At 34.1% G+C, this 26,728-nt stretch overlaps 4 protein-coding genes and 1 non-coding gene across 7 annotated transcripts; 2 read left to right on the top strand and 3 right to left on the bottom strand.

Annotated features, from left to right (window-relative positions):
- Positions 1-5,045: 5,045 nt before the first annotated feature.
- LOC114368878 (RNA-binding protein EWS-like) lies at positions 5,046-9,527 on the top strand. 2 transcript variants are annotated; one of them, XM_028326158.1, is made up of 3 exons: positions 5,046-5,339; positions 8,231-8,525; positions 8,705-9,527. In XM_028326158.1, the coding sequence occupies exons 1-3, from the start codon at positions 5,144-5,146 to the stop codon at positions 9,321-9,323; spliced, it is 1,110 nt and encodes a 369-aa protein (XP_028181959.1). In that variant the 5' UTR covers positions 5,046-5,143; the 3' UTR covers positions 9,324-9,527. The 2 variants fall into 2 exon arrangements, with proteins under 2 accessions (XP_028181959.1, XP_028181960.1); XM_028326159.1 differs by having other exon boundaries at positions 5,086-5,339; positions 6,150-8,525.
- Positions 9,528-10,605: 1,078 nt separating this feature from the next.
- Positions 10,606-13,312, bottom strand: LOC114425538. The gene is made up of 3 exons (XM_028392483.1): positions 12,431-13,312; positions 11,241-11,426; positions 10,606-11,081 (listed from the first exon to the last, which is right to left on the bottom strand). The coding sequence occupies exons 1-3, from the start codon at positions 12,908-12,910 to the stop codon at positions 10,803-10,805; spliced, it is 945 nt and encodes a 314-aa protein (XP_028248284.1). The 5' UTR covers positions 12,911-13,312; the 3' UTR covers positions 10,606-10,802.
- Positions 13,313-16,561: 3,249 nt separating this feature from the next.
- LOC114369031 lies at positions 16,562-16,646 on the bottom strand. The gene has a single exon (XR_003657493.1). It is a non-coding gene; the product is annotated as a small nucleolar RNA Z43 (small nucleolar RNA).
- A 1,161-nt stretch (positions 16,647-17,807) lies between these two features.
- On the bottom strand, positions 17,808-22,119 carry LOC114425264 (protein LIKE COV 1-like). Its single transcript, XM_028392116.1, has 7 exons — positions 21,850-22,119; positions 21,281-21,333; positions 20,394-20,503; positions 19,880-20,047; positions 19,687-19,784; positions 18,918-19,044; positions 17,808-18,229 (listed from the first exon to the last, which is right to left on the bottom strand). Exons 1-7 carry the CDS (start codon positions 21,991-21,993, stop codon positions 18,132-18,134), a joined length of 798 nt encoding a protein of 265 aa, XP_028247917.1. The 5' UTR covers positions 21,994-22,119; the 3' UTR covers positions 17,808-18,131.
- A 691-nt stretch (positions 22,120-22,810) lies between these two features.
- Positions 22,811-25,515, top strand: LOC114425842 (AUGMIN subunit 1-like). Of its 2 annotated transcripts, none has more exons than XM_028392807.1 (7): positions 22,811-22,964; positions 23,045-23,259; positions 23,368-23,500; positions 23,598-23,732; positions 24,110-24,233; positions 24,954-25,091; positions 25,192-25,515. In XM_028392807.1, exons 2-7 carry the CDS (start codon positions 23,046-23,048, stop codon positions 25,297-25,299), a joined length of 852 nt encoding a protein of 283 aa, XP_028248608.1. In that variant the 5' UTR covers positions 22,811-22,964; position 23,045; the 3' UTR covers positions 25,300-25,515. The 2 variants fall into 2 exon arrangements, with proteins under 2 accessions (XP_028248608.1, XP_028248609.1); XM_028392808.1 differs by having other exon boundaries at positions 22,831-22,964; positions 23,042-23,259.
- Positions 25,516-26,728: the final 1,213 nt, after the last annotated feature.

Below are 26,728 nucleotides of genomic sequence, written 5' to 3'. Positions count from 1 at the left end.
TCGTCTTGCATAATTCGCGGCTATGTAGGTTTGGCCTGCGGGGTCCGCGGGTTGGCCCATAACCACCAATTAAGTCCAACCCAAACCCAATTAATCTTAAAAGCTCAATCCAAAATTTCTTTGCATTTATGTTGAAAATTTATTTGGTTGTGTTAAAACTTTTGTAATTAAGTATTTGTTAGAGATTTATTAAGACTTTTTAATATATATATATATATATATATATATATATATATATATATAATTGAGTGTAATTGACTATTTTTTAAGAGAAAAAATATATTTATTTTTAAATTACATTTTTTTAAAGAAAAATAGGCTCGCGGACCAACCCATTTGGCCCGCAGGATCCACGAGACGGGGGGTGAACTGTTAACAAATTGACAAGTGTACCAATTTTATCATAAGTAGTAAAAATTAAAATGAAAGTCCAGGTGTCAAATTCACATTAACTTTGGCTTTGGTTGTACTTAAGTGATGCAAACCTAATTATTAAGCAATGAGAAGAAAGAGATAAAAAAATTGTAAGTGTAAAATTTAGAGTGTTGGATCAAGTGGCTTCAGAATAATTAAGAAGGGGGGGGTTGAATTAATTATTCCTAAACCTTTACTAATTAAAAATTTACTCTTCTAAGGCTTTTACTTATGTTGTTAAGAGAATAAGGAGTAGAAGAGAAATTTAACCAAAAGTAAAAGCGGAAATTAAAATGCACAGCGGAAAGTAAAAAAGTAGGGAAGAAGGAGACAAACACACAAGAGTTTTTATACTGGTTCGGTAACAACCCATGTCTACATCCAGTCCCCAAGCGACCTGCGATCCTTGAGATTTCTTTTCCAACCTTGTAAAAATCCTTTTACAAGCAAAGATCCACAAGGGATGTACCCTCCCTTGTTCTCTTTGAACCTAGTGGATGTACCCTCCACTAGAATTGATCCACAAGAGATGTACCATCTTTTGTTCTCAATCAACAATCCAAGTAGATGTACCCTCTACTTGTACCACAAAGGATGTACCCTCCAATGTGTTAAGACAAAGATCTCAGGCAGTTAAACCTTTGATACTTTGTGAATGGGGATACAAAAGAATTCTCAGGCGGTTAGTCCTTTGAACACTTTTGTATATGGGAAAGGGAAGAATCAAAAGAATTCTCAGACTGTGTCGTTTTGAATTCTTTGACAAGGGAGAAGGGAGACACAGAATAATTCAGGCGGTTAGTCCTTTGTTCTTTTGGAAAAGGGAGAAGAGAGACACAAAAAGAATTCAGGCGGTTAGTCCTTTGCGAATTCTTTTTGGCAAAGGAAGAAGAGATGAAAAGAATGAATAGCACAAGTTTTCAAGGTTTAGAAAACCAGAAAACTTTGGAAAGCTTTTGGCACAAAGAAGAAGAAGAAGTTCAAAGATATTCAAGGCTTGTAAAGGATTGTAATGAATTGATTGGATTGATAGCAAGATTCGTTGAAAATGTAAAACAAAGTCTTGCTTTTATAGACTTTTCATGTCTGATCAAGAGGACCATTTTGAAGAGTTATAACTTTTAGAAAAACTTAAAACCAATTTGAAAAAGTCAAAAACCATTTGAAGAGTTACATCTTTTGATTTATTCATAAACAATCATTGGTAATCGATTACACAAAACTTTTATGTGAAAGGATGTGACTCTTCACATTTGAATTTGAATTTCAACGTTCAAAATCCATGTGCTACTCAGTTTTTGAAAAAACTTTTTCATACTTATCTTGATTAAGTCTTCTCATGATTCTTGAATCTTGATTCTTGGAAGCTTGATCCTTGAATCTTGATTCTTGATTCTTGAATTCAACTTTCCTCTTGAATCTTGAAGTGTTCTTCAACTTTCCTCTTGAGTCTTGAAGTGTTCTTGATTCTATCTTGAACATCTTGAACTCATTCTTTGATTGACCTTTGAGCTTTTTGTCATCACCTTTGTCATCATCTTTGTTATCATCAAAACATCTTTGAATCAATCTTGATTCATCATGAGGCTTTGCTTCTACATAGAGTAGGGCAAAGAAAAAGATAACGGAAAAAATAAACAGCAATTTAATGCAAAAAGATGAAATCAAAATGTTTTGATGTTGGGATCTAGCATGCCAAAACTACTTATAATGTATTGTAATAGATTTTCTTTAATTAATGAAATCTCTATTTCCACCTACATCTACTGAATTACCCTATCTTTGGTTTCCTATACGAAGGTCCTAGTTTATTTATCCTTTTTCCCCAAATTTCTTTACAGAGATAAAATAACAAACTCTACTAAGATAAGAGATTAAAAAATTCTTGGGCAAAATAAATGTCAATCTATTTCTAGCAATGAATTTATTCATATACCTTTCCCCAGTTCTTTAGAAAATAACCATTTTTCAATACATTACCCTCTAAACATAATATGGGTGATCATGTCATAATAATAGAAAAGCATAGAGAAGAATAATAAAAACAAAATTACATTAAATAGATAATAAGGAAGAATTACATTACAAGAGTTTGGCCTGGAAGCTTACAACAAAAGGAGTTTAGCCTCTCATAACCATCAGAGACTTTACACTTCAGCGGCTAATGGAAGAAAATGTTAGATGACTAATAATAAGAAAAAGTGGAATGGTTAAAAAAGAGAGGGTTTCCCCTAAGGGATAGGCTTAGGTTTTGGATAGCTCCGAGACTTATCTTTTTCTTCTGCTTTCTACTCCTTTTATAGGCCTAAGGTAGCTTACTTTTCACGCTGATCTCGTGCTTAGCATGAGCTTTCTCGCTAAGTGCGTATCTGGGCTTCCTCGTGAGCCTTCTCGCGCTAAGCCTAGGTTGCACCCTGAGCGAGACTGCGCACTAAGCCTGAACTTTCCCGCTAAGCGAGAGTGCGCGTTGAGCAAGCTGTCCAATCCTTCTTCAATGCTTTTTCATCAATTTCCTCTAAAGTGCTTGAAATTTTCTTCTTTTGACTTCTACTAATAAAAAATTACAAAGATGTTATTTTCTTCGTTATTTCATTAAAATCAATAATAAAGTGAAGAAATTATTATCATTATTAACAAAAATTTACTATCAAATTAGCTCAGATTTTGCAATTATCACGGACCAATATTTTAAATCCGTTTAAGAGTACGAGACGGGCTGACCCGGTCTGCTGTTAATGCGGGCGAGCCTTACGCGGGGCGGGCCAATCCCTAGTTATGAGAACTTGTTAGAAACAAGGGGTGTGTGTTGACTTGGTTGGAAAAGAGGTTGTTGCAATGGTGTGATCGATAGGACGTGGTTAATGTGTTGGAATGAGTTGTCGGACTTGAAGGAATTGATGTTGTCGGTGAGCCTAAAGTCGTCGTCGTCGATGTAGAACTTGAGGGTCTCTCTCGAGTTTTCATTGTAAATGAGTGCAAGGAAGGAGAGAGATAAAAGAAATGGTGATTGTGGAAAGAGAGACAAAAAAGAAAAAATAGTAAAAATTCAATTTTGCGTGTGATATTTCTCCTCGCTGACAAATTAGTCCAACAAAATCTTACTAATAAATCAGTTCATCCTACTCAGCATTGGAGTCAGCGACACAATACGAAAATTTTCATTAACAAATTTGTCCACAAATATCATGTAAGACATTTTGTTTGCTTTGACAAAAATATTTAACGTTTGAATTAAATTGTCACACTTTTATTTTTTCAAAGACTGAAGTAACTAGTCCAATTTTTATGTAAACACCTCAAGAGAGATTGAGCAAAAGTCCACCAAAGATTGAGCAAAAGTCCACCAATTTTATAGACATTTTACTTTTGGAATTAAAGTAGGAAAATAAATAAGAGAAACTAACTTCATTCATACAAAATTCCTCTAATAACATTCCTTCATCCTTTACAGTATCCCAAAAAAATTGATGAGTCTAAAATTAAACTTTTTTGGCCCTTAAACTCTTATTACCATCACAACTTCTAATCACCTCCTTTATTTCTTCTAAACAAAACTAAGTAGTAAGTTTTTAATTCTCCTAAGCTAAGGACACGAAAATGAAACACCATCCATTTAAGGCCTCTCCCATTTCGATGATCAAAAATGCTCAGAGAAGAATTTAACAACCTTTGTTCGAACACCCTTAACAACGTACCTCTACCTGTTTGTCCCGCAGTGCAAATATTTTGTTTAATGTTGCTTCTAGATTTTAAATAAGCATAAAAACATCTAGCGTTGAAATGAAACGGTTTTGAATCCTAACACTAGTTTCCATATCTCACCACAATATTTAGACAATGATCACAGACATCTCTATTGAAAACCATTGTAAATTCATCCTATTTTCTAGCCAATCATCCGTCACCAAAGTCTGATCCACCCAACTCATCGCACTGCAATTAAATTTCTAAAATCCTAACAACACATCACAATTCATTTTCAAAAAATCCTCTTTTTGACGTAAGTAAATATTTCTGCAGCCTTAACTACAAGATTAGTTACAGAATAAATGTTTATAATAAAACATTTAAACACTCCCTCCCCCCTCCAAACACACCCTAACAAAGCCTTTATTATGTGAAAGAAAATTGTAAATTTACTATTAATAGAGTTTGAATAAATTAAATTTAAAAATCCAAGAATATATTAGATATCAAAATCTATTTTATTTTTTACGCATTCATACGATTGATTAACAAAGTGAAATAATTAGATAAAAATTGAACTGCTCATATTTTATTTTATATTAAATTAAACTCAAATCTTGAGCTGTTGAATAAATACCATCAATAATGTGGATCAACTTAATGAGAGATCTTAATTAGTCTTTTTCCGATTCAAACAACATCTGTGTTTTAGATCAAAAAGTATTCATCTGAAATTTTAATTTGCTAATCGGATGAATGGATGAAAATTGAAACCGACAAAACAAATCGTATATTCAATTTCTCTACTTAAAAAATAAAATAAAAAAGTTGGAAATCAAATTTAGTAAAACACGGTTGTCGTTTTGCTTTGTTTCAATTAAAAATAAAAAAACGGTTGTCGTTTTGCGTAGTTTCAATTAAAAATAAAAAAACGGGCAAAGCTTGCATTGCATATAATGAATCTAGGGTTTATATGCTGCACGAGGTGGTGATCGAAAAGAAGAAACATTTGTATTAGAATCGAGAAAAGCGTTAATCTCCGATGGCTTCGTCGAGGGACAAGGAACCCGCGCCGCCACATCATCACCCACCTCTTCTGAGCAGCCTCGTCGTCCGCCCCTCCCACACCGAGGCCGTCGCAGCCGGTGGTGGTCGCGTCGCCGACTTCGAGCCCGGCGAACTCCACCGTGATCCCCCTCCTCCTTATTCCCGCTCCGATCGATATCCCGATGAACCTGGTTTGTTCCGTCTCTCATCTCCGTAACCCTACTGATGCGGATGATTGAGTTAGGTTTTTCGATTTTTTCGTTTCGGAATATTGATTTAGAAACTGGATTGGCTGGTTTGTCTGTCTTTTTACTATTAAATTGGTTTATGAAAAAAAATATTGGATACGGTGCGCTGTAAAATGGATTAATGCTTGAAAACGGTGCGAAATTGGTGAGTTTGTGGCTTGTTTGGATCTGTTTTTGTTTTTATTGTTTTGAAGTTATATGTTTCGTTTTCACTTTAGGCTGCATCTGAAAGACTGAAAGCCTTGTTGGACTTTTTGGTGTATTTGGCATTGGATTTTATTGGTTTATTAACTTGACTATCGATAACCCCAATAATATAGTCATTTGCTCGTTGATAACAACAAAGCGGGAGAGCAATTGAGAATCCATTTGCTGCCCATAGTCTTCATTTTTTAAGTGCTTGTCTAATTATGTTGGAGAAAGTCAACTTTCTGAAAAACTTTTGAAAAACAAGCAAATTTTCCTAGAATTAGTCCCAACCAAATGTGGGCGGAAGTATAAATTAGTGAAAGCTTAATTTTCAAATTTCAAGTAGAATTGATTACTTGAATTTGTTGTATTTTATTTATTTGGGGGTTAGACGAGATAAAAATTGCCTTTTTTTTTTCTTTTCCGCATTTGACTGATTGTATCTGTACAGATGTGGGTTTTGTTAGATCTGCTGTGTATTCATTATGTACATGCCACACACATGGCTCTCCTGTCGATTATGGAGTGTCAACAGTGAATAAACTTTGCCTTTATGTGTTACAGCTCTGATGTTGCCTGCAAGATCTTGGGCCTTCAGGAAGGCATGTTACCATGAACTCAGCTTTGGATCATGTTCTGGGATTTTTTTTATTATTTAAAGGGTTAATAAATGAGTTGGATGATGGAAATAGTCCATTCTGCATGAACTTGGGGCTTTGCAGCACAGAATCTGTTGCATGGATTTTCATTTTGCAGAGTTAGGGTCATATGTTTGGTTTGGGATATTTGTGAAAGTTAAGACAATGTTGTTGAATTTAATGCAGTCTGGGATACAATTTGAAGTTATTGTCATACATGATACAGAGTGGACAATGTGCTAGAACATCCATATTGTTACAGGGTTTGTAGGGGACTGAAACTGACCATTACAAATTGTTTTCAGTGAATAACCTACAGTTATAACCAATCCTTGGCTGGCATATCTAGGTTCTGCTGCAAGATGTGTTTGTGGGTGGATAAATTTCTAATTTGCTACTTTTGTGGAAGCTCACCTGACATTTTGTGAAGATGACATTTACTGACGATAACTTCATAGGGTTGTTGGTATTTGGTATTTTTGTCATTGAACTCCTGGTTATTTCAATTCCATATACTGGGTAACTTTTGGATATAGTCCTTGTGATGATTTTTTTGGCTGGTGGTTGTCATTTTAGTTTCTATGGTTTTTCTTCTTTGGTTGGTTGATTAGGGGTGATTCAGATGGTTCTTTATTTACAACATGCAAGGCTGCTGGAAACTTTTGAAATATAGTCCTTGTGATGATTGTTTTGGGCTGATGGTTGTCATTTTAGTTTCTTTGGTTTTTCTTCTTTGGTAAGGATGCCTCTGATGGTTCTTCCAGAGTAGTAATTCCACATGGTTATTCCAATTCCAGATACTGGGTAACTTTTGAAATATAGTCCTTGCGACGATTGTGTTGGGCTGATGGTTGTCATTTTAGTTTCTATGGTTTTTCTTCTTCGGTAGGGATGATTCTGATGGTTCTTTATTTACAACATGGAAGACTGCTTTCCAGAGTAGTAATTCCACAAGTGAAATTTAAGAACTTCTGATATCAACATGGCTGTATAGCTTCTGCTGAATCCTGATATTTTTCACGTTGATGCATTGACTGGGTACACCAATATGGCACAGAAAAGGGATGTGTATCTTCTTAAAATGAGAGAATGCCCTTCTCCATGTCCAATTTCTTTCTACTGTTGTTTTGAAGTTACTTGGGGGCATAGTATATTCCAAAAAGGGTGAATTGGATGCTGATATTGTTGCACATGGCTTCTATGGGGTTTATCTGCCTGAGCCATTCCTTTGTATAATTTTTCTGCAAATTGGTGAACTATGTTGCTTGAATCTACCTTTGGTTGTCATAGCATACTAACAGAGATGGTTCCGAAAAGAGTCTAACAAGTGGTTGATTGGGGTATTAAAGTTTGGGAGTATGTTGGTGGTGTTTGTTGGTTGTTTCCTTGTGGAGTATACATTTGGATATTGTGCTCCTGAGTTTGATTACTTTCAAAAGGGTAAAAATAACATTGGTCTATTGTTTGTTTGTCTTGTTGGATTAGTTTTTAGTAGGAGAGGTTAGTGCATACTCTTAACCTGGTTTTGAGCTTGGTTCTTATTTTATACTGCAACCCCTAGGTTGCCGTGGCTCCAAAATATGAATTTGGATTTGATATTTCAGATTGTTAGGTTAAATGATTTGTATTTTTAATTATATCGTGGTAGCATCAGAGATGGAAAAATTGGTATCAAGTATATGATTATGAAGGAGGTAACTTATTAGTGGAAAACCTTGCTCATAGAACTTGTTTACTTTACAGTAATATGGATCAGGTTTGGGAAAAGTGACATTGAAGGTGTTGTCATATAAACTTCCTGCGCTCTTCCACACATTTTTAATTTTCGTATCCATGAGGTGGAAAAGCCCTGTGTGGTGGAAACCTTCCCTTTGGAATGTCAATCTGATTATATGACAGTTGCATAATCACAATATTATTGGATTCTATTGTAGATTGCAATGCTGAATTTTCTCTCACTTCCTGTAAGTCACTTATTTTCAAACTTCACTGTCTATGTTTTCCCAGGATATAGAATTCGTGCAGGTTCTTCATCGCCAGTTCACCGAAGAGATGCAGATCACCGTTTTGGTTCTGATTATAATAACATGCCACGAAGCCGTGGATATGGTGGTGGGAGAGACCCAGGAAGATATCGAGACCCTTCACCCTCGTATGGTCGAGGTAGAGTAGGGGGCAGGCCAATGGGTAGAGCTTTTGACGGGCCTGGCTTTGTTTCTGGACTTGCTAGAGGGGAAGGCAACAATCGAAATAATCCCAATGTGCGTCCTAGGGAGGGAGATTGGATTTGTCCTGATCCCTTGTAAGGGCAATTCTTTCTGAATTCTGATTGTGATCAGACTTTCATTTTCATTGGAATTACTTGTTGCTCTTACCTATCTTTTAAATAGCCCTAAGTTATTTCGAATTCTGGTTGTTAAACATCCAAATAGCTAAGATCATTCTGTGGAGATTATATCTTTTAGCTTTACTATCTTGCAGGTGTAATAATCTTAACTTTGCAAGGCGGGACCATTGTAACAGCTGTAATAGGTCTCGTAATGCACCTGCTAGAAGTCCTAGGAGGGCTTATCCTGCACCTCCACCACTTCATGCTCCTCCTAGACGCTTTCCTGGACCTCCAATTGATCGCTCCCCTGAAAGGACTTTGAATGGCTATAGATCTCCTCCTCGTGGGTTGGCAAGGAATGGCCCTAGAGAGTATGGGTCTGCTGCTCTGCCGCCACTCAGGCATGAAGGCAAGTTTCCAGATCCCCATTTGCGCAGAGAGCGTATGGATTTCATAGAAGATGCTTACAGGGGGAGAAACAAGTTTGATAGGCCACCCCCACCGGACTGGGATAATAGAGATCGTGGAAGAGATGGCTTCTCTGATGAAGGGAAAGGATTTGAAAGGAGGCCACTGTCACCCCCTCCACCTCTTTTGCCATCATTTCCTCACCATCGTGGTGGTCGATGGGCTCGAGATGTTAGACAGAGAAGCCGCTCTCCAATAAGAGGTGGCCCACCACCAAAAGAATATCGCCGGGATACGTTCATGCATCGTGCAACAGATGATAGGCGCGGAATGGGACGAGATAGAATTGGAGGAATGTATTAGCTGCGGATGTTTAATGTACTTTGTGATGTAACTATATTAGCTTCATTAGACGTTGGGATGAAGAATTTGAGAGATTAGCCCCTGAATCTTCAGAATAGGTCACAATGCATTGGAAAACTCTTGACTTTGTGCACTCAAATTGCGTGGTTTTATGATTTTATCGGTTTGTTTCACTCCGCATAATCTTTACTTCAGGTTTGTCAATGTGTTTGAAAGTGGTGAGCACGTGTTTTTTTACTCCAAATCTTTGAGGTAGAATATTACTAGGCTTTTTATGCTTTTGTCCCTGTAGACTGCTAGTTGAAATTAGGACACCCATCTATAGCCTAGAATATTAAACAACACAGCAGTTATTTTTTTCGGCTCTGCATCTACTTGGAAGTAGGAAATATGGTTTATCTATGCCCTCAGGACCAACCAGTAAATGGCAGAGCGGGTTTTGCCCGTTACTATACTCTTGCAATATTCAGTTGGTTGTAAACATGCTATACCATTCAACACAAGCAAATTTGATAATTGAGGACTATCCGAGATGAATGATGACAGGAAAAGTTAGTATGTAGAACTGGATCACCACAAATGCTACTGCCAATTTAACACAAGCAAGGAAGCTTTCATGGAGTTATCAAATAATTTGGTTCCACTCCTGTCTATATCTTTACTCTGTTGACAGCTTCAAGTCAAGTGTAACTTGGCTTGCCTACACTGTTTTTCGCTTTGTCGCTTCACATGGGCATTGCATGTCATTATTTGCTTAATTTCATATACCACAGGAAAGAAAGCATTGATTAAGCAGATAAGTTGTTGATTCGACATGAAAACTAGAAAGCATTTTGAATTGTTTCTATTTAATCTCTGATAATTAATTTTTGAAACGTAGAATATGGTTATATTTTACTTTAATTTAACATTTTATTTGATTCTTTTATTCAAACTCAAATTAAATAAGAGTATTAAGACTAATAAAACCCTCCCCAGTCCCCACAGAATTTAAACACGACTATATTCTTAAAATTTGAACCCACTATTTAAATTAAAATAATTTCTTACCGGTTGATCTATTTGTAATATTTTTATTGAACATTTTATCTAACCTAACTTTACAGTTTTTATTGTTTGAAATATAATATATAATAACTTATAAAAGTAGATATTTAACTATCACTAATTCAGGGTCCTCTTTGGTTTTTAAATCTCAGAAAAATAGCATAAGTCAAGTCAAGCCAAGACAGTATCAATAACGGAAATAGCACAAGGCAATAAGAAGGAAGAAGAGGAAATAGAATTATACCATTCCATTATTGTTACTAATTTTCATTTCTCATGTCCCCAAAAATTGTACTTGTAAAACCTCTACAATATTAACTCTATGATAGTATTTCTTTGAACCTTTTACCTGTCTCACAAGAAACCTAAAAGCCAACACAGAATGAATTGAAAAGGCACACACAAGAAACTGGTTGCTGCTAGACCAAAATCTCAGTTGTATGTGCATGCATTCTCCTTAAGTTTGATGGGTTTGATGTTGTGGGAATCAATAGCCACTGAGCAAGAGACACGCCTCCGATGTTTGGACATCACCAACTTCCCAACAATATTCCCTCGCGATCTAACATCAAAGACAAGAGTCATTGGTATTTTTCCATTGTCCACCAAGCCAATTAAGCTTGCACCAGCACCATATAGAGAAACCTTGCTTCCTTGCAGGTTCAACGACACTATCCGGGTACTCTTTCTTGGTAGATAATGCTTCTTCAGCTGCAGCAGCAGTGTACGTGAACACGGAATGTAATTGTTAAGATTGGTGATCATTATCAACATCAGAAGCAGAAACAAAGCATATATTACCCTCAATTCTCAAACTAATCCTTTTCCAAGTCAAAGAGGTCAGTGTTAGATATTATATTTCATTCTTACCTCACCAGTTGCAACTGTCATCTCAGAATACATAAGATTCACTGCTTTAGAGCTGACATGAATTCCGAAGAAGGTTGCAGGGTTATGCACTGTCATTCTTACTGAACAATTTACTGTCAGCATCTTGGTTGGAACTCCTGTCAAATCCAACCCTTCTCCGAATAAGAAGTTGTGTACTGTGAAACTCTGGAAGAAAAGAGTCAATCAGGTTACCTTGAAAGTTCATTAATAATTTAAGGTAGAGAAATGGAGATAGATAATTAAAGCATGTAACTTCGAGAAGAGAAGTTGAATTTGTTTTTCTCTTCACATCCATAACCTACAAGGCCATAGCCAGCAGTAGGTAGATGAAGAATAAAATTTTCAAGAAGGCACTTATTATCAGTGTGTGAAACAAATTGTCAGCTGGAAAAAGTAAAAAGAGAATGAATAATTAGAAAGAATAAATAAGGAGCCACAACTTGCATGATTGTGAACTCAAACGATGTCCTTGTGTGTACATATAATTCCAAGGATATCAAGTTCCATTCTATCTGATATGCAAAGTGCATAAAAATACCGCGTGCAAACAGACTCAATTTATAATTTAACTCACCAGAACAAGAAATCCACAGTGACATGAAAAATTGCGGTACAGAAGTTAAAAAAGGTTGGGGGATGCAATTTGTTGGTCAAACTGCACATTAACATGGCACTAAGAGTACTGCTTTTATAAGTATGCATCAAACAAGTAGACATCACTGAAATTGAAAGACAGCATTCCTTTCAAATCACTGCAATTCAACTAAATCACACCACATGAGTGCCTGATCCAACATTCCTTCCTGTCCTAGACATCATCCTAAATCCAAGAGGATTCATTTGGTTTCCCACAAGTATCCTTTTTCAGAGATCAGATAATCCTGTTCGAGACACGATCACACAATAATAATTGTGAACACCTCCAACCTCAAATGGTATAGGCACAACTATCTCTACAAATACATACAATAGTCGCTTCCTTCAAACTACATAAGAAAAAACATAAAAAGATGTGGTCTCTGATTAACAAAACAAGTAATATATTATAATATAATCATACACACACACCCCTTCGTAGTCAACCATTTAATTTACTGAATTAAAAACAACAAGTGGCAATATTGAATATAAAAGCATACATGTGAGTGATTATATTATAGTTATAGTACCTTAACACTGATCCGAACTTTGTGTGGCCTGGCAACCCCAGCAATGATGAAACAAAAGAGGGTGAAAATGAAGGCAAAGGCTAGGATCCCAACGAAGATCTGAGTCTTCCTCCTAGAAAAGCCTTCTCTTTCCCCATAATACCCTTCCTCTTCCTGAATGACCTTGCACTGATCATGAGTCCATGACCCTAATTTGTTTTTGCGGGTCCCTTTATTATTCCTCCCCCAGTAAGAGGCGATATTGTTGTAGGAGCCGGCGGAGACCCTGCTCGAAGAGGAAGCCCTAGAGTGGTGGACGTAGGAGTGGTGCGACGGCGAGTCCACGGGGCTGTTGCACGCCGGCGTGGCGTGCGTCGCCGTCGATGACTTGTCGCCGTCGTGAGAGTCGCGCGAGGGACTCTGCACGTAGTAAACGGCGCGTTTTGGCGACGATGACGTGTCCATGCTGGTGACGTCGGAATCGGTCTTGGCGTGCGCCATGGTGGCGAAATGGAATGACCCAGATGAGATAACGGTGGCAAGATTGGAAATTTAACGGTGCCCAGATGAGAAATTGCAGAATTCAGTGTTGGGGTGGAGAATTGGGATCATGGGAAAGGTGAGAGTGAAATGGAAAAGTGTGAGAGAGGGACACATAAGACTCAGAGAGTGAGAGTGAGACAGAGTTATTCACAGCTGTTGGTTTGGTTTGAAGAACTTGTGAGGAGTTGGTGTCGTGTTGGATACAGTATACAGAATCAATTTGATAACTGAATTCATACCACGACCTCTGTACGTTGTTTTTTCAGATTTAGTCAGTTACTTTGTGTCTGTGAGATACACTTGTTATGTCTCAATTGTCTTAGTTGGGGCAGGTTGTCACCTTACCTCTTTTTCTGTGTAATATAACAATAAATTAGTCTCTTAAAAATAAAAAAATAATATAATTTAATTTTTAAATAGGTAAAAGATAAGATAAATTAATTATATCTATGAGATTATTTTTTTATTAATTTGTAATGTTATGAATGGTAATAATTTTTTGAGTTTTATTCAATGATTTTTTCTATTTTGTAATTTTTTATAAGATGTAAGTAATTAGAGTGTACACTAAAAAAAAAGTGTGTTATATATCACTCCTCTATAAAAATAATTTTTAATCTACCAATATTCACTGAACTTGAATTCCTTAACGGTCCTAGGAAGAAAATAAACAAATAAAAAATAAGATGAATAAATATAGAAAAAGTGAATGCAAATAGGCAAGATATATAATGAATATATCTAGTGAGTTTTCCATTTTTATTTTATTTTTCTTGTCTCATTTGCCCTTAATCAAACTCACCCCACCTTTGATTCTATCACTTTTTCTTTTCCATCATATTTCGAGTTGAGTTTTATAGATAAAAAAATAGTTAAAAGAAGAAATTCTAATAGAGATGATAAAAATATTTTGCACCTATAAGTTCTAATTAAAAAATAATAATCTTTAATTTATTAACAATATATTTACCATGCATAAAAATCTTTACACTCGTAATAAATAAAAATTAAACTCAAATATCAAATTCGTCTCTTTGGTAGTTCGTAGTTGATTATGTGAACTTATTTTGAAAAAAGTAATGATTCTTTCATTAATTTTTTGAAATAATATTAAAAATAATAATGATTTTGTAGAAGAAAAAAAAACTTTTCTAAACATGTACTACTTATTAAATTATTTGACATTCGTACTCCAGAATTTGTTAGATGTCATTAATGTGAGTTAAGAGTAGAATTGGGACACAAAAACTGATGTGATTTTTAAACAGAAGTGGAAAGAGGTAAAATCTCGAGAGTATCACTTTGTTTGACATATTCTCGTTTTCGTTTGCATTGGCATATGCTATCTTATGATGAAACATTTTTCAGGTCTCAACATTGTGTTAAGCACAACATGGGAAGCAATGCACACTGAATGAGCCTGCAAATTACGTTTGATTTGATATACAAGATTTGATAAACAATCTCTGAAAACTTCTAACTAGCTTGTATATCTTAACTGGATTTGGTGCTGAAAGTATTTCTTTTTTCTTCTTCTATGTCTCGTTTAATTGTTGGCTCATGTTGCCTTATAAACATTTATATATATTTAGTTTAAAAATGCTGAACATATAATTCAAAATCTTCCATTGAGTTAACTTGCTTTCATTTATGTATTATTGTTTCCATGAAATTGAGTACAGATCCAAAACCTGAAACCTACTTGTACATTTTGATGAAGTTAACTTCATGATATGTTGAAGTACCCCCCAATCATTCAAATTGGGAAATGCAACTGCACCTGCAAAGGAGTTTCAACATCTTACAAACAAATTAATGTAATCTATCATATAAAGAAATATGAAAGAAACAAGATTACATTTTAACTCTACTTTCTCTTCTCCATGAACTAGTCAATGGATCAAATGTCTTCTTTCTATCCGGATATTTCTAAATTTATTGTCTATTGTTTATACATGTTGCAATTAGGGATTAAACTTGTTTTTCCCATGTTTCTTTATACGATAGATTACATTTATCACTTACACCTGGATCTTGTGAATCATGAAGAAGGGGAACATCTCAAGAAATGTACAAAGTCAGAGATATTTTGGGTTTGGAGAATTGATTGGTGGTTGTACTATTGTTTTGCAGTTTGCACACATTACGTTCACTTTGGTTTTAGAAAGAAAAAAAAAAAGTTGTGATTTTTAAGTAATTTGTGATATTCTGTTTCACATTGATAGAGACATAGGCAGGCTAAGGTGCATCTAAAATTAAAGTTTTAATTGTTGCTTGTACAAGACAGATGGTTTGACAATTCAATTTATTGCAACTATAAACATTTTCCGTAACTAGAATGTTTATCAGTATTAAATACGCACCTAGAACTTAAAAAAGTTGGAAATTTTAATTTAAAAAAGTTAATCCATAATCCTCATCAAACAGCTGGAAAATATGAATTAAACGGTTCTGGCTCATACACATTATTCCGCAGCAAACAACTCAAAATCATTAATTTTTTAAATAAAAAGCTTCAGCAAGACTATTTTGGTTTGAAAACTTTTACTATTAATAAGAAAAAAAAAATCTTCTTTGGGTTGAATGGCCAAATTGTTTAAAAAGTTTTAGACTTTGCTGCAGGACTAATTTGATTATTCATGTGACTATTTTGTGTTTTGGGTAATGATTCGTCCGAACAAGTATAGCTACTTTGTAAAACACTATAGTCTAATCCAGTTTTCCAATTTGGCCTCTTTTGTCTTAAATTTGATATTTCAGCAACTAATGTTTATATTTTGATTTAATTTTGATAAATAATTTAAAATATTAGTATAAAACTATTCAAACTTGGTAGTCCCCCTGCATTAAAAACTGATCATACATTTTTACACTTTGCTGGTAAAAGGGTAATCTCTTATATTAATATCATTAACCCGCTGTGAAACACACTAAAAAATAGAATAACATGGCTTAAAATATCATCTACCAGACTACCACTTTGCTTTCCTTACTCCACTGTCAGAATCCAACTTAAATTTTAGGTAAATAACTTTTCAATATGGTTCATTTTGCTTTCAAAATATCCCATCAGATCAAAAGGCCTTAAATTATATCATCACTGTCAAAAACCATGAGAAGGTAATAATCCAAACGGGAAAAAATACATCAGAAGAAAAACCAGTGCATAAAAGAAAAACTTATCATACAGTATACACACTTCAAATAATCAAAATGGATATATAGCCAATGCTAAAATTGATTAAACTTAAGATACATGCATTCAAAATTGGAAATCTGATCAACACATGTGGAGACTTTACTTTCTTAGATTAAGAATTTTTCCTAAGATGTAACAATTTCTCAAAAAAAAAAAAAAGAATTAAAAATATAATAAACGGTAATGTTGGCCTCATAGAGAAGATTAGAATATTCTACATTGAATAACTTCTTCAGACATATGCTTGTCTATTTACAATGATTTAATCATTGGCCAAAACACATCAAACAAACCCCTAAGTTCTATATATCGAGCACTAGTGATAAATCTAAGCCAAAGATAAACAAAAACGTGAATATGTACGAAAAATTAAGAACAGAGAAAAAAAATTATTGTTTTGAACTGAAAAGGGACTCGGAATAATAAGGAAGGTCGGCAAGGCCCAAAAGGCCAATTACGACGAACGAGACCTTTGAATCAAAATCGTCACTGTCCATTTGATGTTTCAGCGACTAAGAATCAAAATAAGTTCATATATAAAAAAATTAGAAACAAAAACATGGACCCTAGATGCTGAATAACGAAAATGGGGATAAAAATGCAAACTTTGCAGAAGGAATGAAAGAAATCCTCGAATCAATTAGGTTTAGAGATCGATTGCAACACTGCGCTTCCAAATCGTAGAGTTAGGGTTTTAAAGAGTAACTTTGGGCTTCTTTTCAAATGAGAGCATCTAAAATAAGTGGGCTTACTGTATCCCCAATTCGGCTTGTTATGCAAATAAAATTTAAGAAAATACTACTAAAAGATAATAGTAATAATCAAAACTATATTAATTAATAGAATAATCAAAACTGCTTTTTAAACAAATAGATCAGTTTGAAAATTCAGTAATACTTTCATTTTGCTTTTATGTTTTCAACCATAATTAAAGTATTAGTATTATAATAGCACTAAAAGTATAAAATTCTTTATCTAAAGATGGGTCCAAATCCAACTATGTATAAAGAATTGAGAATGATAGAATTTAAACACCTTTTAAAGTGTTAACTATTGAGCCGATACTCACTGATTATTGGCATAATATAGCTGCTTATATACACATTTTTCCCTTCTGCAATTTCAAATATTTATGTCAATATATTACTAATGTATGCATATTTGTTAATTAAGGTGCGTTTACAAATCTTACACCAAACAAAAATCGTTTGAACCTTAAGGACTGGCATAATAATATATAAAATCTCATTGCATTCATATAAATGACAATGATCTATTTAATAAGAGTACACATGTCCAAATTTTTTTTGAACTAACGGCAATTAATTAAGAGATACTCATGTCTCTACTCCCCAAAACATAAAAAAAAATCACTTATATTTATTATATAATCAATGATATTTTATTTCAGCTTTTTTGCTCTAAGAACAGTTAGTTTTATTTTTTGTTCTTCACACACAAAAAGTGAAATCACAACCTAGTAAAAATATCTTTTCTCATCAGAAGACTATGTATAGATAAATTTTTGTAGATACTCTATTGATACACTTTTTTTTTTAATAACGATATGTACTCTTGGCATACTACAAATTATAGCACAATAATTTATAACTTTTTGATTAGACTAAATCTTAATGATAACATAGAAACACTGCATTAAGCTAGAAACCATCAATCAATCAATCAGCACTACAAAATTGAATTGCTATAACGAGTGAGAACCAGTAGTAGTACATTATACACAGGTAAAAATTCGAGACTCGAAGCAGAGAATAAAATTCTGTAAGGTTGTCAAACAAATGCTAAATCCTACATTCTTACTCAAACGAATGTTACACAAGCCATCAGAGTCTGACTTTCTCAGAACAATCAATCACGTATATTCAATACTTGCATCCAAACCAATGATTGCATTGTCATTCTGATGGCTTCACAAGATACCAAGGAACTATAACATGAAAAACTAATATTGCCCTTCACTCAGCTTCTGTTGATTCTACTTATTTCCCCTAGTCTGATGCGTGAATCGATCGTTGATAGGATCTGTGGCATTGACATACCTCCCGAAACAACAATCTCTGCAATTTGAAACATTCAAGCATATGTTGAAACTAGAGTGAAATGAGTTATTTTATTATTATGAAATAACAATTTCTCAATTTTGAAACAAATTCTAACATATGTTGAAACTAGAGCGTAATGGATTATTGTTATTGCTATTCTTGTTAGTTAGTGTTATTGTTATTCTTGTTCTTCTTATAGTCCTAGTGATTATTATTATTATTATGAGTCCTAGTAGTTGTAGTTAGTGTGTGTCCAAGAGCAGTGATATCTCAACAAAAACACACACATACAACCTTATATACACATTGCCTGCTACTTGGAAGTACATAAGCTAGCCTAGATAGGTACGCATATGTATCAAAAAATGGTAATTACACATGCCATGATAGGTACGCATAAAATCTAGATAGTATGTTGTAGTAGGACGAGAGTGTCATCTAGAAAATGTAGAAAAAAGCATGTGAAAACATGAGATTATGTGTAGGTAAAACAATAATTACTTGTTGAGTCCCTATATATTCCAAATTTAAAAGACCAAAAACCTATAGTTCAAATTTAAGTGCACCATGAATAGAGAGAGAGCCACAGAAAGGAAACTAAGTAAACAAACTATCTTTGTAACATAACCACAGTGCAAACTAAATATGCCTGATTTGACTTCTATTATTTGAGACTTCGAGTAAATATAAAAGAACCACTCACCAATTCCTTCACGAATTGATAAGTTTGGCCTAATGACATCCTTGGTGTTGACAAGAAATATATCACCAATATAAAGATGATTTGTAGGAACATAGACACAGCATAACTCCTCGTCTCCAGAATAGTTCTGTAAAAAAAAATATTAAAAAAAGAGAAATAATTTCAACATGCAATGTTGTGTAAAATCTATATAAACACAGATAATCAACAACAGTTAACCACAAACCAGTCTCATCAAACTCTCAGCATGAATTTCTTATCCATATGGAAACTTTCCTATAGTTTATTGTATATTGGCTTTAAAGACACACAATAATTGAAAAAGAACATCAAAAGTGCCAAAATCTAAATAGCAACCAACAACATCAGAATAATGGATCTTGGATGCCAGGAGTGCAACAACAAGGAGCGATGATAATTGCCTCAGCCATGCAAAGAGTTCTTATTCATAAACAGATGGGCAAAATGTAAAATAATAATTCTATTAGTTATCAAATCAAGCCAAACAAGCATTAGTTGTACTGTGCATACTTTGTATTATTCATAAAGTAAAGACCATTGAACCTGTATATCAATCAAGCAAGACAAAGATTAGCATCCAGATTGACACATTTCCATCAGAAAATAACTAAAATTACATTATAAGTAACAATAAACTATTAATTGAAGTGGTAACACCGGGGCATCTTAATGAAACTCCAATTCAAGCAATGATGTAAGTAAATGTTCTGAAATTAAAAGCCACCAAACATTGAAGTATCACAGAAACCTGAAGGGTAACAGATGAGGTGATGAATCCAAATGCATATTCTCCAATACGTGGATGCCGAATGATGGCTACTTCTTTGAAGGCTTGTGTATTTTGATCTGTGACAATATGCATGTTAGCATAAACTTTTCTCACCCAATATTTCATTCATGCCAGTATCAAAATTAAGAGTTAAATGTTGGCAAACACACACCTGGAGAGATAGCAGCACTAATCTGCTTGGAGGCATTATAAATATGACGAACAAGTGGCATTCGCTTGATAAACCACTCCCCAAGGCCCAGGACAGATGCACCCAACCATGATGACATGAAAACCCCGACCAAGAAGATGAAAGTTATGGAAGTTATGAATCCAAGACCTGACCAAGTATTAGCAAATAATTTCAACATGTTTCAAACAGTAAAATCAATTGAAAAAGTTTTGTTGCTCTACTGGACATTTCAACTCGAAATAATCCAACCCTCCCCTTGGCAAAAAAAATAGAGAAAAAATGAATATTATGAATATAACTTCGTTCAAATATACATCCAAGAAACAGAATACTAAATAGCCATATTTTTAGCAGCCTAAAGTGAAAAAGACATGATTTTCTTAAAACAATCCCTGCCACAAGACAAAATAAGTTGTTGACAAAAAAAAAATGAACTTTGTCACAATCTTTACATAAGGTTAATTGTGAAATATCATAAAACATAAGAACTTACCAAAAATATCAATTCCAAGTTGAGCATAGATAGGAGAGAAAAATCCATCCACGAAATGAATAAACCACCATGTTATATAGAAGGTGATTGCAATTGGAAAGAGAATGACACTGCAAAAAAACTAGCAGTGAGATATCAGCAATTAAACAACACAGAAACAAAGGACCTTGCAATAAAAAAAAAAAGAAACAAAGCACCTTATGAATTAGAAAAGGACAAAGCGACCACTGGTCCAAATATAATGCAGCAAATCTTAGATATGTACAAGCAGAGAGAGGTATACTGGACAAGAACAAATACTCTCAGGAGCAAGTATTCACTATTAAGTCATCATTGATGATCTAAAGTCTATGTATTTCTCCATCATCGTGTCCTTTTAATTTAAATCAAGTGATGAGAGAACAATGAGTTTGTTACATATTTTTGTGGTACTTATTTTGGGAATTGTCATAAAAGAGTGCATATTAGTTACTGGTGTTCAGTAAGTGATTTGGAGATTTATAGTCTCAACCCAGGATTTTCATTCAATTAAGACTTCCCTATAAATAAAAAGTATCACTTGGACTCTTTGATATTGCTAGGAATTATATATCCTCCCCTAATATTGAGGGGAAGTAAGACCTTTCCATTGTTCAGTAGCCTATTATGCTCTGCAACTTTCAGTTTGCAATCCAACACCATAAAAAAGAAGATGCCAGTGGAAATAAAATGAAGATAAAAAAAAAATAAGAAAATAAACCAACACTTCAAAGAATATAAGGCATACAAAGGGAAAAATCATTCAGGAAACAAACAAGATCATGTGTATGAATACACAATAGATATCAACATATTATATATCTATACTTGAATATCAAGATAATTGGACAGAAGAAGGAATAGAGTACCATCCAGTCATAAACTTTTTTGATGCCCAGCTTCTAATAACTTTGTAAAAAGTCTACAAATAGACAGAAACAAGAAAAAATGAGCAACCTGTGAGACAAATAGTCATGAAGGCAGAGTAAAAATTCTCAATATATGCAACTAAAAGAATGAGATAACTCTTCTTCCTAATTCAAAACCACGAAAACAAAAAAGAACATTCACTTCAAATATATACAGCTAAAAAAAATTCTACTTATATATAATTTTTTTTATTGCTCCATTATACAGCTTACAATAATTAGCACTAGATAAATAGCTTCACTTTATAGCCAATTTCGCTATCCCTTTTCATTTTGAATACAATTTGATGAATCATGATACACACTGCTTATCAAAGAGAAACTATCACTTCCCCAATTCCTAACTGGTTCATCCCCAGAAAAACCTCAATCCAAGTCAAGGGAGAAACTTTCAAGTAAATCTCCAACCCCAGCACATTCAATAGAGTCCAATTGGAGAAAAAAAAAAGAGGAATAAAAAACGAATTGCGGTGGTGAATTCAAAACCCTAATTGGGGGGAAGAGATCACCTCGCGTCCGGAATGATGCGGGGGCGACGCCGACGACGATGGCTTGGGGGAAGGGGAAACGGCGGCATCTCCGGCGGGGATGTCGGCGACGGGGATGAGAAGCTCTCGATCTCTGTCCCTGGTGGTGATGGCCATGGAGGACATCGTTTCGGAACTCAAAACGCAAAACGCAAAACGCGAAACGACGGAAAACCTCTTTCTGCTCCTGAAAACTATTCTTTCTTTGCGGTCTTCGCCTTCCTCTTTTCTCTATTTTTTTATATAATTTTATTTGTTTCAAATATGTTTTAAGTCTACCTGTCTTTGAATATTCCAGTCTATGACTCTATGTATACAAATCATACTCGTTTAAATTAGTCTTTTTTTATTATAAATAAATTATAATCTGTTTTGTCCTATTTGCCATAGAAATTTGATGTGAACAACAGTGATTCAAGTTGTTTGGTTAATTTCTAGAAATAATACTATAATACATATTTTTAATTTAAATTTTATCATGAAGAATTTCAATTTATCAAAAAGTTTTAGTTCAATTGATTGATTGTAAATTTTATACATCTTTGATATCATTTTTAATTTCTATCGATTAAAAAAAAGAATTTCAATTTAATTTCTATAGTATGACCATTTTCAATTTTGTCCTCTTTATTTTATGTGTTTATAACAACTTGAAATTAACACGACATTATAAATGATTAAATTTTTAAAATCAAAATATAATATTTTTTTCTCTTTTTTTTTTTAAAAAAAATTGTAGTTATGTTTTAGTACATTTTTTAGAGACCACATACGAAAAAGGTAATTTTTTAAAAAATATTTAATATATAAAACATTATGTATAAATGATGTATCATCCATCATATATTAAATTTCAAATAATTGTCTTGTTATATTATTGTTATAATCCCTAACGTAACTTATCGGAGGGATTAAACTGAGTGAAAAAAAAAAACAAATTCTTTTAACAATAACAATTAATGACAAATTGAAGGGAGAATTTGGATATTTAGTCCTTGAATAAAAATTCAAAAATGGAGGTTTTGTTCACCATAACGCGCGACTGAAGCAAGGAAAGTAGAAACTTTTGATCATTGATGCAGATTTAGAAGAAGCAGGTAACGTTTGTTTTATTCGTTGTTTGGTTCCTTTGAGACGAAGGATTCGATTTGATCTGAAATAGTTTGATTCGAAGAAGAATGAGTGGCGGTGAGAAAGAGGCTATGGCAGAAGTGAAGGAGTGGCTGGCGAAGACGTTCGAAGGCGCGGGTAAATCCGTTCCTGAATTCGAATACACGCCGCGCAGCGTCAAACATTTGAACCATCTCATGACTCTCTCCAAAGCCAAAGACGAAGCCGCGCGCCTCGTCGCTCGCGATTTCCGCCTCAAGTCCTCCGAGTACCGATCCCAAGGTTAGGGTTAGGGTTAGGGTATTTGAGCATAGCCATTATTGCTTGATCACGATGCAATTTTACTTGGATTTCAAATTCTGTACCAAAAAAATGAAAATGGTATTGCAGCTGCGAGGATTAGGGAGATTTTGGAGAATCTGGGATTGGCGCAGGAGAGCTTGCCCTCCAATGTGGTTACATCGGCACAAGTTCTTGCGAATGTCGCCAACTTGTTGAATATAAGAGATACTGAAATGAGTAGGTGTGTTTTGTTTGCTTTCACCATTCTTGTTTTGCTTTGGTTTCTGCATCAATATTTGAAGTTTGAATATTGAACTCACCCTGGAATCTGTGTTTAGCTTTCTTGTAGCAATGGGTGATATTTCCTTGAGGAAGACTGAAGTTGAGGAAAAAAGGGCTGAAGTGAACAAGGAATCCAAGCTTCTACTTGATTACACCAGAAAGGCCATAGCCAGGCTAACCTATTTAAAAAGGTAAATTTTCAAATGATTTAACTTAAACAGGGTTTTAAATTTCAATTGTCAAAATTGCAGAAAATTGTAGGTATATAATTGCAGGTGTGGTGTTGTTGTGGAAGCATCCAAAACTGCAGTATTGCAAACTGCAATTTAAAACTTTGCAATTGGGTGCTTTTATGCATTCATTGTGTGTTTTACACTCCAGTTGCCTTGCAAGTTTTGATTGCATTGTGGCAATCACGACCTAATGCGGTTGTTGCACACACCTCAACTTAGTTGTTGCAGCTGCATCACATGATGTCTCCTTAGATAGTATATTCAGCTTTTTGGCACAATACACTCTCTTGTTATCAGTTATTTTGCTAAGTTTACATGAAGTAATTTTTAAACAGAACACTTGCTCAGTTAGAAGACGAGGTTGCCCCATGTGAGGCTCAGAAGGAAAGCTGGGAGACAAACTTACAAGTAATGGCTGCAAAAGAAAGACAGTACAACCAGCAATGTGACAACTACAAGGTATGGTGTCTTTTTTTTTCTTTTTTCTTGTGGAGGGATGCTTGAGAAATTTGATCTTCGAGGTGAGATTTATCTTTAGCGCACAAGAGATATAGATAGAAAAAAGAAAAGGATGGGAATGAGAACAACCAGAAAGAAAACTTTAGTCATTGAGGGAAAAGCGAATAATCCCATACCCATTAAACCTCTTTTATGCTATGATGCTTATGATAATATGATATTATCCCTTAAGTTTGTGATTTGTTAGTTTGTGTACTTTTGATCAAATTTCATTTCTTCTGATATTTATCCCTTTTTTTATCTCCCTTGATGATTTCCTCCAATGTACTTTTCGGTCTCCTTTTTCTTGTGCTAAAAATCATGTAATATACTCTTCTAACTAGTGCCTCTTGGGGCTTCTTTGTACATGCCCAAACCACCTTAACCAATTTTCAGTCATCTTTTCCTCAATGGGTGCTACACTAATCTTCTCTCGTATAACGCCATTTTGTATTTTATCTTTTCTTGTATGACCACACATCAATCTTAACATTCTCATTTTGTCATATGCTGCAGTCTAGGATATTTATGACAGATTTTTGGCTCACTGCCATGTGCCCCTGCCACCATTAATAAATTAATAAATAATACTGAATTGTTGTACTCTTTATGCTATTGTATCATGCATTTTTTATACTTCTGATTGTTATCTTTTTACATGTTGAATAACCTTTGGTGCAGAGAATGCTGGATCGTTCAGGTTATAACCCAGAGGTTAGCCATGGGATTTTGGTTGAAATGGCCGAGCATAGAAAGGAGCTAGAGAAGAAAACTAAGCCCATCCTTGATACTCTGAGGAGTTACCAAGATTTGCCTCCGGTATTTCATGTTTACATGCTTTCTGTTTGTTATAATTCTTGACTGTTTTTAAAACTATGTTGTGTTAATTCTTACATTTCTGTTGATTGGGATTGTCCAGGATAAAGCTTTGGCTGCCTTAGCAATTGAGGATAAGAAAAGGCAGTATGCCGATGCTGAGAAGTATCTTGAAGATGTATTGCAGTCAGCTCTTGCTAGTTCTGAGTGATTTAGTACTATAATTTTTCATTTATTTTTTTTGTAAATTTGCTTGCTTTTAAGATTCTATTTTTCAACCTTGCTAAAGATGTGTATGGACAAATGTATTACGTAAGTTGGCTTTGCTTGGACTGGACTGAATGGGATCAGGTGCAGTTGTATTTTAAATTGCACATCATGCGGTCATCGTCCAATTCTCAGGAAAATTTGTTGCATATAATTCTTTCATATTTCATCTTAAAATCAAAATTTTGAATGGTGAGTATCACGATTGCAGAGAATCCTGAACCTTGCTATGCACACAATACTGTTTTGTTGGTTGTAATATCATGTTTACTCAATAATAATGATGATGTTTGGTAGTAGTAGTAGTACTGTAGTAGTCATCCTGAGATTGCAAGAGTCTTTATTAGTCCTAAGAGGAGTGAGTGTTAAACACATTTTGCAGAGGAACAAATTCCATTAATAATGGTAAAGCACAAATTACAGTATAAATAAAAAGCTGGAATGAAATCCAAGAATTACTAAAATAAAAAAACACAGGCTATTAACCCAGTGACCTATATACAACAACTACTAGCTCCTCTAACAAATCTTATTTGTGAAACACTTATAAATTATATGTTAGATTTACAATAATCAATAAATTATGACACAAAGAAATAACATTTTCTTTTATATTCTTTAGACATGTTTTTTCAAATAATAAATTTCTTATTAAATATATTTTAAGTTTTTGTTTATATGATTCAAATTATTTTTATTTTTCAAGACTTTTATTTACCACAAAATTTTACTGAAAAGTCAACTTTAATTATCATTAAAATTTTCAAAAACAATTCATATCACTATTTAATATCAAGGGAAATTAGTTCAGTTAGCTGAACAAGAGCTGAACAAGAGAAGGAGATGTAAGTGTTGTAAACTCTCCTTTTATCTTGTTTAATTCTTATGAAGCAAAAAATAGTGATGTAATATGGTATACAATTAATATTGACACCTCTTATGTTATTTCTTTCACAGGGACATTTTTTTGTGTAAATACTGGTATATTGACTTGTCATGCAATCACTCAAAAGTTAGAGACTAAAATTTATAAAAATTAAAATCAATGACTTTTTGTTGAAAAAATAAATCAATTGCCATGCTTATTGGTTTAGGCTACACGTTGAATATGAGATTGGGTCCAAGGTCCGATTTTTGAGAATTTTAGGATGATGAGACATTTAAGACCAAATTCTTGCGTGAGAGGGTCCAGGTTATGGGCTTAAGATAATTTACTCTAAAACCATTAAAGTAATTAAAAGAAAAATGGTTTATATTTAAATGTTTTAAAAAGTAGTTATTTATACTAATTAATTGATTCGGATCTAATCTGACTGACAAAAAAAAATCAAAATTCAATATACCAATCAACCCATATTTTTTAATGGGTAATA

Source organism: Glycine soja, chromosome 9 (genome assembly GCF_004193775.1).
Source record: "Glycine soja cultivar W05 chromosome 9, ASM419377v2, whole genome shotgun sequence".
In the NCBI taxonomy this organism is placed as follows: Eukaryota; Viridiplantae; Streptophyta; class Magnoliopsida; order Fabales; family Fabaceae; genus Glycine; species Glycine soja.
This window is presented reverse-complemented; position numbering and strand designations above follow the sequence as displayed.

Excerpts from the sequence above, each read along its gene's own strand:
- LOC114425842 (XM_028392807.1), top strand. The coding sequence starts at position 23,046 with ATGAGTGGCGGTGAGAAAGAGGCTATGGCAGAAGTGAAGGAGTGGCTG. Across the intron at positions 23,501-23,597 it reads AGAGATACTGAAATGAGTAG|CTTTCTTGTAGCAATGGGTG; the intron begins GTGTGTTTTGTT and ends ATCTGTGTTTAG. Across the intron at positions 24,234-24,953 it reads AGCAATGTGACAACTACAAG|AGAATGCTGGATCGTTCAGG; the intron begins GTATGGTGTCTT and ends CCTTTGGTGCAG.
- LOC114425538 (XM_028392483.1), bottom strand. The coding sequence starts at position 12,910 with ATGGCGCACGCCAAGACCGATTCCGACGTCACCAGCATGGACACGTCA. Across the intron at positions 11,427-12,430 it reads AAGTTCGGATCAGTGTTAAG|AGTTTCACAGTACACAACTT; the intron begins GTACTATAACTA and ends CTTTTCTTCCAG. Across the intron at positions 11,082-11,240 it reads TGACAGTTGCAACTGGTGAG|CTGAAGAAGCATTATCTACC; the intron begins GTAAGAATGAAA and ends CTGCTGCTGCAG.
- LOC114368878 (XM_028326158.1), top strand. The coding sequence starts at position 5,144 with ATGGCTTCGTCGAGGGACAAGGAACCCGCGCCGCCACATCATCACCCA. Across the intron at positions 5,340-8,230 it reads TCGATATCCCGATGAACCTG|GATATAGAATTCGTGCAGGT; the intron begins GTTTGTTCCGTC and ends ATGTTTTCCCAG. Across the intron at positions 8,526-8,704 it reads TGGATTTGTCCTGATCCCTT|GTGTAATAATCTTAACTTTG; the intron begins GTAAGGGCAATT and ends ACTATCTTGCAG.
- LOC114425264 (XM_028392116.1), bottom strand. The coding sequence starts at position 21,993 with ATGTCCTCCATGGCCATCACCACCAGGGACAGAGATCGAGAGCTTCTC. Across the intron at positions 19,785-19,879 it reads TAGTGCTGCTATCTCTCCAG|ATCAAAATACACAAGCCTTC; the intron begins GTGTGTGTTTGC and ends ATATTGTCACAG. Across the intron at positions 18,230-18,917 it reads ATCAATTCGTGAAGGAATTG|AGATTGTTGTTTCGGGAGGT; the intron begins GTGAGTGGTTCT and ends TTCAAATTGCAG.